At 36.1% G+C, this 17,494-nt stretch overlaps 1 protein-coding gene across 2 annotated transcripts in view; it reads left to right on the top strand.

Moving 5' to 3' along the window:
- Positions 1–14,239, top strand: part of MOXD1 (monooxygenase DBH like 1) — a 79,493-nt gene extending 65,254 nt beyond the window's left edge. For both annotated transcript variants that reach the window (XM_036871133.1, XM_036871134.1), the window contains exons 10-12: positions 2,141–2,283; positions 12,125–12,293; positions 12,777–14,239. In XM_036871133.1, the coding sequence (XP_036727028.1) occupies positions 2,141–2,283; positions 12,125–12,293; positions 12,777–12,920 (456 nt within the window). In that variant the 3' untranslated portion in view covers positions 12,921–14,239. The remainder of the gene's footprint in view (positions 1–2,140; positions 2,284–12,124; positions 12,294–12,776) is intronic.
- The last annotated feature ends 3,255 nt before the right edge of the window (positions 14,240–17,494 follow it).

Below are 17,494 nucleotides of genomic sequence, written 5' to 3' on the forward strand. Positions count from 1 at the left end.
AGAAATGGCATTCAGATAAGTGGCAAAGGATGGACTTTTTCGTTAAAGAATTACTGGCACAGTTGGGTATCCAGATGACAAAAATAAAATTACATCTTTATCTCCCACAATACACAAAAAAATCATTTCCAGGTAGATTAAACATTAAAATGTGAAAAACAAAATATTAAAACCATTAGGAGAAATATATATAAATATAACTTTAGTACTTTGGGGTAAGAACTTCTTAAACAGAACATAAAAAGCACAAACTATAAATTAGAAGACTGATGAATTCGATTACCTTAACACTTTTGGTTACCCAAAAAAGACTATTAAGTGAAAAGATAAGTTCTAAACTGAAAAAAAAAAAATTTGCAATACATAAAGCATTAGTATCCAGCATATAAAATAGATTCTATAAATCCATAACATAAGACAAACATACAATAGAAAAAAAGCAGAAGCGTGTCCCTCACTGGACATTGCCATCGGAGTCAAGGAACGACCCACTTGAAGTTATACTCTCTTCAGCGGGGCAGCCAGCAGCCAATGGCTGGTTGATGTGAGAATACAAAAGCCCAATTCCCTTCCTACAATTTGCTATAACTCTGAATAGCCGTCCCAGCTCAAGGACAGATTAAATATATTTACTGAGGTGTCAGCTGCACCTCATTTGCAGATCAGCTTCTTCTTTTGCCCAATCCTGCATCAAGTGCGAAGCATTCTGTTTTGCGATTTGTAAAATCATTGCATATTAACCACTACATTAATGTATAACTATGAACAACACTACTATGTTTCTTCACCTTCACTTTTGAAAGATAGATGATTTGCTGGATGCAGAATTCTTGGTTAATTTCTTTTTCCCTGGAGCAGTTGAAAATGTGATTCCAATATCTTTTTGTTACTTCCATCGATGAAATGTCAGTTGTTCACTGTATTACTGCTCCCCTGTATGCACTTTATCGTTTTTCTTTGCCGCTTTCAAGCTTTTCTCTTTGTCTTTGGCTTTCAGCAATATGACTATGATGTGTCTAAGTATGGCTGTCTTCATAATTACTTTGGCACTTATTGAGCTTCTTGGGTCTGTAAGTTAATGTTTTTCACTCAATTTGGGAGGATTTCCACCTTTTTTTTTCAAATATTTTTTTCTATTCTTTTTTTCTCTTCCCTCTTATTCTGGAATTCAAATTACACACATGGAACATCTAATATTATCCTACAGATCTCTGAGGTGTTTTCACTTTCTTTAGTCTTTTTTTCTCTGTTCTTTGGGTTGGGAAATTGCTATTGATTGATCTTCAAGTTCACGGCTTCCTTCCTCTGCCATGTCAAGTTGCTGTCCCACTCATCCTATGAATTTTTAATTTAGTTATAGTACCTTTCAACTCTAGAATTTCTATTCGGTTCCTTTTTCTAATGTTTTCCTTTGTCTGATGTCATTCCTTATTTGTTCACTCATTTTTAACATATTTACCTTTAATTATTTGAACGTCTTTCTTTAGCTCTTTACATATATTTATGTCTGTTTTTAAGTCTTTGCTAAATCCAGCATCCATGTCCTCTCACAATTAATTTCTACTAACTTTTTGTCCTGAATACAGATCATAGTTTCCAGTTTCTTTTCATGTTTAATAACTTTTGGTTGAAAATTGGACATTGTTGTAGCAACTCCAGATGCTGTTCTTCTTTTTTAATTAGTACATAATTTACTACTTAGATTCAAACTGTGACCTGTGCCTCCCCTGTGGTATGCAGCTGCTGATGTTTATATACATGACAGCAAGATTATGGAAAATTCAGTGCAATCAGTCAGGCAAAGATTCCATCAAACTGACCGATTGGTATCTTGTTACTGAACATCCTCTGGAATGTTCACTGTGGTGAGAAGTTTACATCACATACACTGAACTTTGAGGAGATTATTAAGTTATTTAAGAAAGGCAGCTTTTAAAGAGATGGAAATAACTTTATTAATTTTTAAATGTGCCGCTGTCTGTTGAAAAGCCAAATTGGCCTTTAAGTGATTATTTTTCAGCTTTAAGATTTATGACATTTCAATATGGGAAGAAACTGCATAACATTTGCAGCTTGTGTGCTGTAAGTATCAGAGTCGGTGGAACATATATTTTTCTAAATAAAGTATCTCCATTTTCAGGGAGGATTAAGCACCAGGAATGAAATGTGTCTCTCATACCTTCTTTATTACCCACGAATTAATCTTACTCGATGTGCAAGTATCCCAGACATTATGGAACAACTTCAGTTCATTGGTGTTAAGGAGATCTACAGGCCAGTCACGTAAGTAGTAAACAGATTTCATGGCAGGGGTAAGGATGGGCTTTATTTTCATACTAGATTCATCACCATGTTATGGGATTCCTTTATGTGCTGTTCTATTTGATTATTTTTAACTGGGGAGTCCAAGGGACCTTCTTGCTTGTTGTGTCCAGGGGCCTTGAGACTACTCTTAGCTTCAGTTGTTTTCTAGGAAGACCTAAAGGATTCAGCTTATAGTTGTACTCATGGCTAATATTTATTACAGTGAAAGAACATAAAGAAAAATGAACAAAAGGAAAAGGCACATGAGGTAAAGTCCACAGGAAACCAAGTGCAAGCTTCCAAGAGACCTCTCCTAGTGGAGTCACACAGGGTGTGCTTAATTCCACCCACGTCAAATTATGACAACATATATGAAGTGTTGTCAACTGGAGAAGCTCATTAGAGACTCAGTGCTCAGAGTTTCTACTGGGGGCTGGTCACATAGGTGCCCTCTGCTTAGCAAATAGCAAAATTCCAGACTCCCAGAAGGAAAGCAAGTGTTCAACATAAACAGCATCATTTGTACAGACAGTCTAGGTACAGTAAATTACTCTTATCATTTGGAGAAAGTTTTATGTCCTTCTAGGAAATTGTTTGCTATTTAAGTTCCCTGATGCCAGCCGGAGGTCAGCCTTCCAAGCAGGTGTTCCTAAGGATGGCAGTCTCAGGCCTGCTGTGTTAACTCTTTCTGCACAATTGCATATAATAGAAATGACTTAGGATAAAATTATAAACAAGAGAAATATTATTCCTGCTCCCTTGAGATTGTGTGCTAGAGTGGGGAAGAGGTAATAAGCAAATAAACAACATAATATAAAATTTCAGATATTAAAAGATGTTATGAAAATAATCAAGACAGTGAACGAAGTATATAGTTGTTCTCAGTAGGGTGGTGAGAGCGTCTCTCGGGAGGTGTCTTAGTCCATTTGGACTCTTATTACTGCCATAGACAGGGTAGCTTATAAACAACAGAAAATTTATCTGTCACTGTTCCGGAGGCTGAGAAGTGCAAGATCAAGATTCTGGCAGATTCAGCATCTGGTGAGGACCCACTTCCTCACAGACAGACAGCTTCTCACAGTGACCTCATGTGGCAGAGGGTCAAGGGAGCTTTCTCAAGCTGCTTCTATAAGGGCACTAATCCCACTTATGAGGACAGAGCCTCCCAAAGGCCCCACCTCCTAATAATGTCACCCTGGACATTAAGATATCAACATGTGAATTTCGGGGGGTGGCGGGACACAGATATTCAGACCATAGCAGGAGGTGATGTTTGAGCAGAGACCTCGGTGATCTGGAGCCAGCCAAGGAAAGATATGCAAGTATACTCTTCAGGGAGAAAAGCCAGTATAATGGATGGCGAGTATGAGGCTAGCATGTTCAAAGAACAGCAAGAAGGTGAGTTTGGCTGAAGCAGGGTGAAATTTGGCAGAGAGTAGGTGAGGAGGTCTAAGAGCAAGTGGGACCAATATAGTGTAGAACTTTATAGGCAACATAAGGACTTTGGGTTTTAAGTGCGAAGAGAAGCTATTATAGGGTATAGGGTATTAAGAATGTTAATTTAGCTACTGTGTTGAGAAAGGACTCTAGGAGGGCAAGATTGGAAAGAATAATATCTACCTGGAGACTGGTGATTGTCCAGTTGAGAGGTGAGGGTGCCTTGGACCAGGATGGTGCCAGTAGTGTTCATGAGAAATGGTTCCAATCAGGTTAGCTTTTGAAGGTAGCACTCTCTGGGCTTGTTGATTGACTGCATCTCTGGGGGATGGTGAGGGAAAGAGAAGAGTAAAGGGAAAGTAATGATATGTGAATGGTGCAGGGAAACATGTTTGAAGAAGAAATTGAGAATTATTATTAATTATTATTATTAATATTAAGGTTGATGTAGAATAAAAGGATTTTATCCATTCTTAGTAGTGCCACAAAGAAGAATTAGGGTGGCTGGTAGAAATTTTGAAGTGTAGATTTTATTTTAATATAAGGAAGAATTTTCTAATGATTAGGATTTTTCAAAATGAAAAAGACTGATGTAATTAGGCAAAAGATACACATAGATTTTTGAGGGGGTGTATTTAAGGAGAGGTTAAATAAACTCTTAATGAGGATGTGGTAAAATGCAGATCTGAAGGAGAATATAATTATAGTCTCCTTTTTGTTCCAAAATTTTATAGGGATTATAAATTAGGAACTAAAAACACTCTTCTTTTTAAATTAAACCTGCTATTCATAGATATGTTCTACTGAGTTCTTATCCAGACAACCCAATGACCACTAGACAATAAGTCTGTATCTACCAAAATACAAATAACAAAATGCTGGTGTAAATTAGGTTGAAGGTTATGAAGTATTTTCACATACATGATTTCATTTAATTTATTTTCACACAATTCCAATAGGTAGAGCAGTATTTGCAATCCCAGTTTAGAGAAGGAAATGGAAGCTAAGAGATTAAAAATCTGTTCAACCTCATAGAGTACATACTAAATGGGGGAGCTGGGGTTTGTATTGTGGTTGCTGATATATGTGCCTTTTTGTTCACAATCAATAACTACATTGCAAATAAGTAAATAAAATATCAATAAAAATCAAAACAGCACATAAAAGTCATTCTAAAAACACTAGGATGTAGTCTTGTTTTTAAAATATTGAGATTATATTGTTTCTTACTAAGACTTAAGTAGTTTTTTTTTCCCTTTAGAATATTTTTAACGTATTGACTAGAAACTTTTCCTAATCAAGAGAATGTTGGAGTGAATGTTGGATGAACATTCAAAGCCGTGTATTTACAAGATGAATGAAATGTGTTCTGTGGTCCAGTTATTTTTTTGTGTGTTCAACTTGCGTGAAGCCTCTGAAACTTTCAGCTCCTGTGTCCCAACGAGCTCTGCCAGTGTCCGCACGTTTGGTCTCCTTCAGGAAATATTGAAGTTGGGGTTTTCATCACTTCGAAAGACAGGGAGAGTTGCTTCAAAGAACAAGGCCAGTTTTGAGATGTTATTGCCCACATAAAACCATTTAACTACATGGTTAAATATAGTTATTCTTCCAAAATATGAGTGAAAAAGAGCCTCTGTTATAAAATACATGTTTGGACTTTAAATCAGACTTTCAAGTCTAGTTCATCATCACACTGACATAAATATCATTAAAGGCCAAACCAACAAGGTTCTGGTGAAAAGATCAGAAAGAGAGAAATGGTTTGAGTGCTTTTTTTTCTGTTTTGCTTATAAGAATATCGCTAATTTGGTTTTAGGACACAATACTAAACAGGAATATTATAAAACATATAACCTAGAATCTCCTATTTTTGCTTTTAATGTAAGGACTATTTAGGTGTCCAGTTTTGTTTTAAACATTCTGTAGCAATTCTAGGATTAAAGGATGCATTGGTGGAAAGATAGAGACAAGTACATCCTGTCTCAGGATTTGTCTGTTTGGGGGGATGCAGTTTTTCTCTGCCTCCTACAGATCTGGCAAGGCTTAAGGAAAAACAAAAAACTCCCAAAGATCAGATAACAGAGTAGACAATGAGCTCAGATAAATTTGTATTCTCTGCTGCACTATACATCACCACTGTCTGTGTGGTTCCAGTGAGGTTTATGTGATGGAAAGTTCCTGCCTTATTTGTTCTATTTCTTAAAAAAATAACCAAGAGAGGTGTTTGTATTTTTCTTTGCAGGAAAAAAGTTACTTTATGTTGATAAGGTGTAAAAGTCACACAGGCTTTATTATAAAGAGTTTAGGTAATGCAGAAAAAGGTTTTAAAAAAGAGGATGGGGCTTCCCTGGTGGCGCAGCGGTTGAGAATCCGCCTGCCAGTGCAGGGGACATGGGTTCAAGCCCTGGTCCAGGAAGATCCCACATGCCGCGGAGCAACTAAGCCCGCGAGCCACAACTACTGAGCCCGCATGCCACAACTACTGAAGCCTGTGCGCCTAGAGCCCGTGCTCCGCAACAAGAGAAGCCACCTCAGTGAGAAGCCCACACACCTCAATGAAGAGTAGCCCTCGCTCGCCGCAACTAGAGAAAGCCCACGTACAGCAAAGACCCAACGCAGCCAAAAATAAATAAATTAAAAAAAAAAAAGAGGACGAAAGCAATCACCCCAAATTCTGTTAGAAATAAGCAACACTAACATTAATGGAATGTCATTACAGGCATTTTTCTATGTAGGTATTTATATGAAGATGAATAGAGTAGCGTTAGAAAGATTATAATTTGTGCAGTGCTTTAAACAAAAATATTAAAATTTAATTTTGTTTTATCAGAAGAAAAAGAAATTAAATCAAAATTGAATAATTGTTGAACAAATAAGCATTGCTATTGTTTTTAACTACAAGAGATAATATTGTATAAAGGAGTTCTCAAATGTTGAGAAAATAGATCATAAAAGATATTAACACTTTTTTTAAAAACATGTTTCAGTTTTAGATCATAAAGATGAGGACATTCACACTTACACATTTTCCCCCAACCTCCCTTCTGTACCTCCAAATATTATTTATATAAGAATTTTTGTATTCTCAAGATTTTTAATTTTCACATTTAATTCTAAAACATAATTTCCACAATATTTAGTGCAACTTTTATAGATTCAGTGATAATCCCTAATCTTTATCTGATTTCTGCATTTCTGAGTTCTTTAATTTGATTCCTCAGGGTTTTGTCCTCAAGTTGCTTAATCAAGAAGGGCTTCCATGTGCTTTATGCCCTGAGTTCTTTTATGTTTGAAAATTTCTGCATTTATATTTGGGCAGCATTTGGCTGGATATAATATTTTGGGGTCATAGGGGTTTTTTTCCCCCTTTGGAGATGTCTTTGGATGAATGGGCTCATTCTTCCTCTACCTGGAGAATTCATAAGTTAAATTGAACATATTTCAGTGTTGAGCATATGAATCAAATTTTCCCAAAACACAAAGTGTTCTTTCAGTACATATATTCACTTCTTTTTTTCATTTCAAGAAAATTTTATCTTATATCTACAAACTTTTTTTTAATCTATTTGGGATTTTTCTCAAGCATTTTCCCATAATTTTTCAGAAGTGCTCTTCTGCTTCCTGTTTTTTCTAACTTATTTGGCATTAATTTTTTTGTCTTAAATTTATTTCCTTTAGTCTGCTGTCCCTCTTTTCATCTCATTGTGTTGTTTTATCTTTTATTTGAGCTCTTGTTTAATTGAATTCATGTTCTTATTAAATAAACTTACAGTGTGAAACACTTGTGGGAATTCTCTCCAGTATAATTGATTTATATCTTCTTCTAGAATTGATTTTTTCTGTCTCTTTATATGAAATGTGATATAATTTCCTTTCACCCTAAGTTTGCATGGTTATTTGTCATTTCTTGCTTACGCTGAGCCAGTTCTGTTTAAAACTTTTCTTTGCTCTGGTAAAATATAGGTGAATTTTTACTACCTTCTAAGCAAATCTGAGAGTAGTTTTTTTTCTCTCCACACCACAGTTTGAAGTTTGGGTGATGTATTTTATGTACTTCCTTTTCTATATTTTGAGGGTAAAGGGCTGTGTGTGTAGAGGTGGGACTCTATATCACAATGCATGGGTTATTCCTTTCTCAGATTTTATTAAAAATCTATTAGAGAATGGTTACTAAGTGGTTAGGGCTGAATGCCTTTCCATAAGGGAATGTCCCAGGCCTTATATCATGCTGTCAAATCTGTTGCAGCTCTCAAGCTTTTGCTTCTATCAGGGAGATTGAGCTTTACTCGGTGCTTCACAACATTCACTGGCTCAGGGAGTGTCGAGAGGATTAGGAGTTGTGCCTTGTTAAGTCAGATTTCCTGGTTTCCTTCTTTTAACAATTTGATTGGTAAAGTATACACTGTGTCTTTTTTGTCGGTTTGTTATTTATTTATTTTTTTTTAAGTCAAATTGCTTGAGGTAGAACATACATACAATAAAATGGCCCTATGGTTAAGTGTACTGTTCTCAAGTTTTCTCAGATGTGTACCCCTACTTAAACACATCACAAATTAGATGTAGAGCATTTTCATCACCGCCAAAACTTCTCTCACACCTCTGGAGACAATCCGCCCTCCACACAAAGCTCCAGGAAACCATGAAACTGCTTTGTCACTATCTATTGGCTTTGATCTTTTCTAGATTTTATGAAAATAGGATAAGATGGTATATGCTATTTTGTGCCTGGCTTCTTTAACTTACAGTGTTTCTGAGCTTCATCTACACTGATGAATATATACTGAGATTCATATATATATGTATGTATCAGCAGTCCTTTGCTTTTTACTGCTGAGTAGTATTCCCCAGTGTGTATATACGCAAATTCATTTATCGATTCACCAGTTGAAAGACATTTGGATTCTTTCCAGTTTGTGGCTATTATGAAGAAAGTTGCTATGAACATGATTGTGTTCATCCTTGTATGGACATATGTTTTCAATTTCTGGGTTAACACCTAGTGGTGGAGTCCCTGGATTGTACACTAAGTTTATGTTTACTACGTAAGACTCTCAAAATGTTCTCCAGAATAGCGTACCTTTTTACATTTTCACCAGATTAATAAGATCTCCTGCTGCTTAACAATCTTCCCAATGTATTTTGTATTTTCCATATTTTAAATTTTATCTATTTTAATGTGTATGCAGTGGTATCTTATTGTAGTTTTATTTTCCATTTCCCCGTGACGCATGACATAGAGCCTCTTTTCACATGGTTATTAGTCATTTATATATGTTCTTTCATAATGGTTCAAATTCTTGTCCATTTAATTGGGTTACTTTTTTTTAAATTACTGAGTTGTAGGAGTCCTTCATAATTTTAAAGAGTTCTTTATACTTTGGATATAAATCTTTGTCAGGTATATGTTTGCAAATACTTTTTTTCCAGTCTGGCTTGATTTTACTTTTTCAACTGTAGTTTTTGAAGTCTGTTTTATCATTTTTGGTTTGTTTTGTGCTTTTGATATCCCATGTAAGAAATTGCTGCCTGCCCCAGGTTGTGAAGATTTTCTCCTGTTTTTTTTCCTAAAAACTTTACAGTTTTAGCTTTAGGTTGATGATCCATTTTGAATAATTTTTTGTGTGTTGTATATGCTGAGGTTCATTGCATTTCATACAGATATCAAGTTGTACAAGAACCATTTGATGAAAAAAACTACCCTTTTCCTATATAATTACTCTGGAAGATTTGCTGAAAATCATTTCCCTATATACTGACAATTTCTGGTCTCTGAGTTCTGTTTCATTGTGGTACATGTTTAGCTTTACTATATAACCACACTCGATTATTATTATAGTTTTATAGTAAATCTTGAAATAAGAGTGTGTAATGTGTAAAAGTCTCCAAACTTGTCATTCTTTTTCTTTTTCCAAAATTATTTTGGATAGTCTAAGTTTATTCCATATTTGTGTATTTTTAATTCAACTGGTCAATTAAATTAAGCTTACAAAGGAAAATTACTCATCAATATTAAATCCTTTTTATCAACTATAGTGATATATAAATAATACCCTTCTATTTATATGTATATCTGGGTAGTCATTTGGACACTGCCCAGATGTGCAGAAACGTAACTGTCTTAATTTCTAGAACATTCCTAATGTTTCTAATAACTAAGTCCCAATGCCAGTGAGAGCAGAAGAACTTGCTACTTCAACATCACCTGTTTCTGGTTTACAGCTTAGTCTTTTAAGGAAAAATACTCAGGATAAATATTTACTTTTCCAGGATTTCTCCTCATTCTGTCTTTTCCTTCTCTTTTCTCTAATGGTAATCTGGAAATGTGGTGTAGGACAGGCTGGAAAGGTTAGGAGATTGGTGTGATGTTACAGAGTAGGAGCCTGAACAAATTTAGTAGGAAGGGAAAGGAGACAATAAAAATGAGACAAGATGCCAGGTCAGGGAGGTTGCGACATGCTTCTCCTCACCCAGCCTGTCATGCTGGCTCCGACATGGGATTCATTGGGTTTGCCCTTTCCTACATCCTTTTCCATATATTTATAGTAAGTAAATAAATGTGTTTATACCTCTTCTGTCATTTTATACTGTGAAATATCAAATGGATACTAGTTTACTAATTTGTTTTAGCAGTAAAACTTATTAAGATTTCATCTATGTATGTAATACACTATTCACTCTTACCAGCAAGGCTGCAGAAAATTTAGGGCATTTAGTCCGCCTTAGTGCTTTAGCAGAGCTTCCATTGCCACCTTGTGGTGTTTTAGGTGATTACAGGCTGATGATCTCCACACCGCCCCCCACCTCCCACCCCCACTAACCCCCAGCATTTCCCTGGTGATGAAGTTGATTTTCCTTTTTTCAAGACAAATACCGTACCTCTTTGAAAAGTAAATTTGATTTTTAATATTTGATTTAAAGTTATTTTATATTTAATGAAATATAAAGCTTTTAATGTATTTAAAAGGACATTGTATGTAAATATAATGGGCCCCTTTCAAGTCAGATTTTTACTTTATACAAGTTTTTAGATGTACAAGTTTTATTTTATACTAATTCTGGATTGTATCTCTACGAGTCTTCACAGTGTATTTATTTTACAATGTTATAGATCTAAGGTCATTGCTAGATATGTTTAAGGTAGTATGATGGTGATTGCTCTCTATGGTACTTTAAGGTCTCTGTGCAAAATAGTACATTTAAAACTCAACAAAGATATATTGACTTTAATTAAAGGAAAAAGAAGGTTAGGAATAAAGAATATAAAGATTCTCATATATGACCTATTGTATTATTCATTGTCTTACTTATTAGAGTACAGAGGAAATGATTTTATTTTAAACATTAAAAATGTATCTTCGTAACTGTAAAAGATTAATAAAGGATGTTTAATTTAATTAAAAAGATAATATTCAATGTGCCTGAGTAGGTTATGTGTGTAAGAGAGAGAGTCGGTAGTGACATAATTAAATGAAGAAATTGTGACGATCAGATATTAAAAATGTAGATTCCTCAGCTGGAGGTTAATTCGTTGTTAATTACTGAAAATCACTGGAACTTCCTCTTGGGGTATCAAGGGAGCCAAATACCTACTGGTTACCCATGATAATCTCCTGGAAGGTCCGTGGAGTAGTTTATGTAAATTTCTGAGCTATGCCAACACTTACACTTTTCCTTTTTTCAAGACTCAATAATATCAAACTTATATTTAATGAAAGATGTCACCTGAAGAGTACCTCTTGAAGCTGGTCATGTCATTCTTCTGTGATTTCGTCCTTCTTTCCTGGACATTTAACATATATTTTTTTAGAGCAGCAAGTAGAAGCAGAGTGTATCATCTGTAGAGTATTTTTTTCTCAGTGGAATATTAAAAACACTGGTTCAATTTCAAATTTAAAAAAAATTTTTGTCACTTAGGCAAGCTAAAACAGGGCAGCCAGCAGGGGTCAGGCTTTTCAACAGTATGGAATTGAAATTTCCAACGTTGTTCAGTACCTTTTGAGATTCTGTACGTTTCTTCATTACACCATTAGCATTATACTCGTCAGAACTGAATGCTTACCAGTTATATTGTTAACTAGAACCAAAACAAGTACGTGAGGAATTGTGAGGCTCTGGGGAAGCTTTCTAAGCCAAAACGATTTGTTTAAAAGTAATACCCGTCTGTTACTAAACCAAGAAATTTTGTTTTTTTAAAAAAACTCCATATTTTATATGTACTTTTTCTAGCAACTGCTTAAGAGTTCATCAGTGCTTTGCATTAGGTTATCTATGTGTGTAAAAATGAACAAGTATGAAGTCTATTTTAGAATGTTGAAAAGTGATGGAAACATGTAATGCTTTTGTTCTGAATATGACTAATTATGGTTATTTATTTTAAATTCAGGACCTGGCCTTTCATTATTAAAAGCCCCAAGCAATATAAAAACCTTTCTTTCATGGATGCAATGAATAAGTTTAAATGGACTAAAAAGGAAGGTCTTGCCTTCAATAAGCTTGTCCTTAGCCTGCCAGTGAATGTGAGGTGTTCCAAGACAGACAACGCGGAGTGGTCGGTAAGCCCCACTTTGTTTTAGTCTTCGGGGAAACCAGATGTTACATCTTTCCTGAATCCACAGCAGATACAATCAAAGGAACAGACAGATATCCATAAACCCAGTGGTCCAGCTGTCTTTTGATATGTCTGTGAATTTATTCAGTGATTACTTAGATTGGCCCAAAACTCCTGATTCCACTTCCTTCGAAGAAGGCCATCTATTCTAAACCTAAAGTTGGGCTGAAGAAGGAATAAGATGGGATGAGACCTTCAAAAAAAGACAGAGCGTGTTTTCTATCTCTTCTTTCCCAAAGGCGTGTCCGGCCCTCTTCGCCCCCTCGCTGGGAATCCTTAAGTTTCTGACACCTGGACGGTGCACAACTTCAGCATCCACACCACCGCCCCTTTAAGCCCCGCAGAAGCGCAAGGGCCGAGCAAGCTTGGCCGCAGTCCTGCTCTTAAATCACACACTCAGTGGCAATGTCTGCTCTTTCCTTTGCAGATTCAAGGGATGACAGCATTACCTCCAGATATAGAAAGACCCTATAAAGCAGAGCCTTTGGTGTGTGGAGCTTCTTCCACTTCTCTGCATGGAAATGTGTCTCTCGAGCTGCTCCTGTGCTTCGTGGTCTGGGCGGCACACTAAGCACCACGAGCTTGTGCCCGTAATCCTGTCGGGCTCCGTGACCATGGTTTTCCGAGATCCGAACCTGACATTTAACGTGCAGGTTAAAGACACTTTGGGCATGAAGGATGAGGGTGAAGCTCTTGGAGACTTTCCTTTCACACGTCCCCTTCCTCCCCTCCCCCTTCTCCCAGGCTGCCTGAGAGATGTCAGTCGGGTTCTCGTCTTTTCCTCAGAAACATCTGATAACATGTATCGACCCCCAAATAGAGCAAAGCTGGCCTGACTTAATATAACCTCTTAAAAACTATGGATAAAGTCAAGTGGAAGTAAAAGAATTCTTTATCTCCTTCTGTATTTCATTTTATTGAAATATTCTTTGTTATTTTACTTTTTAAAATTGTTGATTTGGTTTCTATATACCTTTTTTTTTTTTAATCATAAAGGTGTAAAAGGAAGTACTCTCCATTCCAGTTTTCTTCCTCTTTATTGCTCTTTGGTGTGACTTCCCAGATGTAACAGTGGTCCTTCCTACCTTTCCGCGTTATCTCGTTCTGTCCTTTTCTGTGAATTACCCATGGACCTCAATGTTTTCTGATGGTGCCCATTCTAGTCTCCTCATTTATCTGAGTCTGAGTCCCAAACTACCCTGAACCCATCTCAAAGTACTTTTTTTCCCCCTTCCTTGCTAACACTGGCCAGGTGAGTTTTTTCCTTGAGCTCTGTCACTATCTAAAAAGAAAGAGGCTATGGGAAACATAGAAATGGTACACAACTGATTGTAGACTGAGGAGAAAATGTAATTGGCTGCAAACTCTGTGCTGTGAGGGGTGTTTTGTGGGGCTCCAGGGCAAAGGCCAGATAGTGTGAACCAGCTGAGGAGGGTGTGAGGTCCCTGTAGTACCTCCCTGACCATGGTGGGTGTCACACGTGTTGCATACTGGCTCAATCTGAGTCACAGTTGCTATTGTAGATGTATTTTTATATTAGTTAATAAACTAACTTTCCATCGTAAAATTGTCACCAACTGAAAATCTTGTCACCTTTTTTGGTTCTCTTGGTATAGTATAGATTAGCCAAATCTTGTTTTGTGTCTTTTGCTCACTTCTTAAACTAAGTCTGTTTGGATCATATTAATAAACTAAATAAAATTAAATTTTTGTGTGGTATCTTGCATACTCCTTGAGAGAAACAAGTGGTTCAATACCGCTTGATTTGCCAGTCCAATCAATTAAGAATGTTGCATTTTTCCATTCCATTTTTAAGCCATTTCTCCCTAGCAAACAACATCTTCAACACAAACTGTATTGTCTTTTAAATAAATATTGTGTTTCGGAGTTTTTCCTTCTTGATTCTCAGAATTTGTCCATCTAATGAAATATTTGTAATGTTTATGAGGAATATTTTATTGTTAACTTTAATTCCTTTTATTTCATAAGTGTTATATCAGATTCTATGATTTTCCTTCCAAATATTTTTGTAAGAAATATGATCATCCCAAACACTCCCTATTTGAAATTTCATGTTTATTTTTACTTCAGAATTTCTGAATCTGAGATATCAAAGTAAAATGATTTCCTTTGGAAATTGTGTAATACTATATTTGTTTTCATTGTTCTTAGTAAGGAAGGTGCACATACTGGCTAGAAAAGGATACACAGCTTCTGGAAACTCAAATTTTTGGAGCCAGGGGAATCTATTTTTCTACTTGATGTTGCTAAGAATAAAGCTGACATTCTTCTCGTAGGAATTCTCATGAATATATATAATTTTGAGGCATTGACTCTTTCTTTGAAATTGGGATAGGTTATCTGTTGAATATTTGGTAGGATTCTGATTATATTCTAAGTTAGTTTGCTCTTTAGTTGAGCACACCTTCCTGAACAGCCCAGGCTTTTTACTGCTGCCCTGGATCAAGTCACAGTACCTGTATCCTAGGCTATCAGGGAGGAGTGCCTGAGACTCAAGGGAGGACAGAGTCTCCATGTACAATGGTCCCTGGTTTGAGCTGCCATGTGGGGAGGGTCAGAGAGGCATCCGTGATAGAACCAAAATTCATCAAGGCCATGTGAGGTTGAAAGTACCTTGGGTGATCATTTTCTCTGGAGTAGTCTCAGGCAGGGTCAAGGGTGATAAGAGTGATTAGAGTGATGCAGTCAACAGAGGCAGATGAATTAAGAGCTCTGGACTTTATCTTAACGGCTACGGAGGCCAATGATGAATAGCAAATAGGAGGACATTTGGAAGCAGGATATAACTGCACTGTACAATTTGCTCAACTGAACTCTTATTGTTGGACATACAGGCCATTTCCAGTTTTTCAGTATGATAAACATTGCTGTGATTAACGTTCTTATAATTAGAACTCTCATTTCTATAAGTATTGCCTTATAAGTTACTATAAGTGGAGTTACATATTAATAATTGCATATTTTTGAGAATTGTGATGAATACTGCCAGATGCCTTCAACTTATTGTTCAAATTATTCTCAAATGGTTCAAAAAAGAATCCTATCTATCTATCTATCTATAGTCTATCTATCTATCATCTGTCCACAGAGAGAGAATAATAATTCAATATGGTAAAATGATACCAATTGAGGACTGTGGGTGAAAGATATAGGAGTTTTTTAATACTATTCTTGCAACTTTTTAAAATTTGAAATTATTTCAGAATAAAAAGTTACTAATGCAATAATGAAAGATCCACCTATAGTAAAGTGATCCAGGCAGGTGATCTTCCCTAGACAGTGGCAAAGAGAGAAGTTGGAATGTGATTATGCCTCAGATGCCCATGGCTGAGGGCAGGGATGACTGGCAATTTGCCAGTTCTGACTAAGGATGGAATATATTCCCAGTTTAGAAGTCCAGAACAAAGGGCTTGAAAAATCTAGGGATTTGGAAAGGATCCCAAAACAAAAAAGGAAGAGGTTTTGGAGCTGGAAATCATTAAAAATATGTATCATTTATTTCCTGTTTTTTCCCCTGATTATAAATCTAATGTGTAGTAATGCCTATTCACTGAAGAAAATTTAGAAAATATGGTAACTTAAAAAAAAGACAAAACCCAAATCTGTTAATCCTATTATCTAGAGACTACCAACTCTAACTTTTTGGTTCATATGCTTCTAGTATTTGTCTGTGAAAGTATATATTTATGTGAATCCATATTTGATATTAGATAACACTAGCTTCCGAAACAAATTCCAAAATATCAATGGCTTAACACAATAAAGTTTATTTCATATTCATTTACTAGTTTGATGTGTGTGGTTCATTTGCTAATTGGCTTTCCTCTTTTTTTTTTTAAACATCTTTATGGGAGTATAATTGCTTTACAATGGCTTGTTAGTTTCTGCTTTATAACAAAGTGAATCAGCTATACATATACATATATCCCCATATCTCCTCCCTCTTGCATCTCCCTCCCACCCTCCCTATCCCACTCCTCTAGGTGGTCACAAAGCACCAAGCAGATCTCCCTGGGCTTTCCTTTTTGTGGTGATTCAGGGACCCAAGATCCTACGGTTCCATCATTCCTAGAGCCTGGGGGTCCTATGCATTCAGCCAGCTAACCAGAGAAAGACCTGAACTAGAGTGACATAAATGACTTCCACTTTCACTCTGCTGATTAAAATTAGTCACGTGGCTTCACTGGAATGTGAAAGGGGCTGGGAACGTAATGTCTGTTTGGATAGCTGCCTCCTAATGATAGCACTACAGAAGAGAAGCTCTGCTGCAATAGATATTTTTGGCAAAATTGGCTTCCATCTAATCCAGTAAATTCCAAGAGTTTTGAGTTTAGAGACAATTATCAGACCAGTATAGTGTTGTCAACTATATATATTTGTCAAGTAGGTCACTAAACAGGATAATTAGTATTTATTTAACAATTTTTTTGAAAGCCTACTTGGAGCCAGGCTCTTACTAGAATGTTGAACTTATAATTGTGAGTAAAAACAGATATTGTCTCTGCCATGATGGAGATTATAGCCTCACGGTAAAGCTCATAGCTGAGCCAAATAAAATCTCCTATTTTTATTTATTTATTTTTAAATGGAAGGATTCAGAATAAATGTCAGTCCTTCAAACTGAATAAATTTAGCTTTATGAAATGCTTATTCACCATCCTGAACCATCCCTTTTCCATAGATTATTTGGACCACAAACATAGTTTATATAGTTTTATCTATTTATGGTCATCTTAACCTTACAAGATCTTGATTGACAGTTGTATCCAAATCCAGCATAGTCAAACCGGTAGTTTATGAGAAGAAAATGGTCAATTGAATAGACTTATGGCAGCATCCCCTACCCCCCGGTGAGAGGTGTGTTCTACGAAAAATATGAATAGCAGTGGAAAATTGATACAAAGTTAAAGAGGGTTACTGTTGCACTTTTCAGAGTCTCGAATGTATGAATGTGCATTTGAAAGTCCAAGCTATATAGTATGAAACATTTCCCGAACTCACTGACCACTCTACCACGTTGTAGTGGAGCAATGTTCCCCAAGGAACAAGCTTTGGGGCACACACTTTTCCCCGCAGAGCATGTCCAGGTTTATGTAACAAGTTTTCTGAAGATTGCAACGTGTT

Source organism: Balaenoptera musculus, chromosome 12 (genome assembly GCF_009873245.2).
Source record: "Balaenoptera musculus isolate JJ_BM4_2016_0621 chromosome 12, mBalMus1.pri.v3, whole genome shotgun sequence".
Taxonomy (NCBI): domain Eukaryota; kingdom Metazoa; phylum Chordata; class Mammalia; order Artiodactyla; family Balaenopteridae; genus Balaenoptera; species Balaenoptera musculus.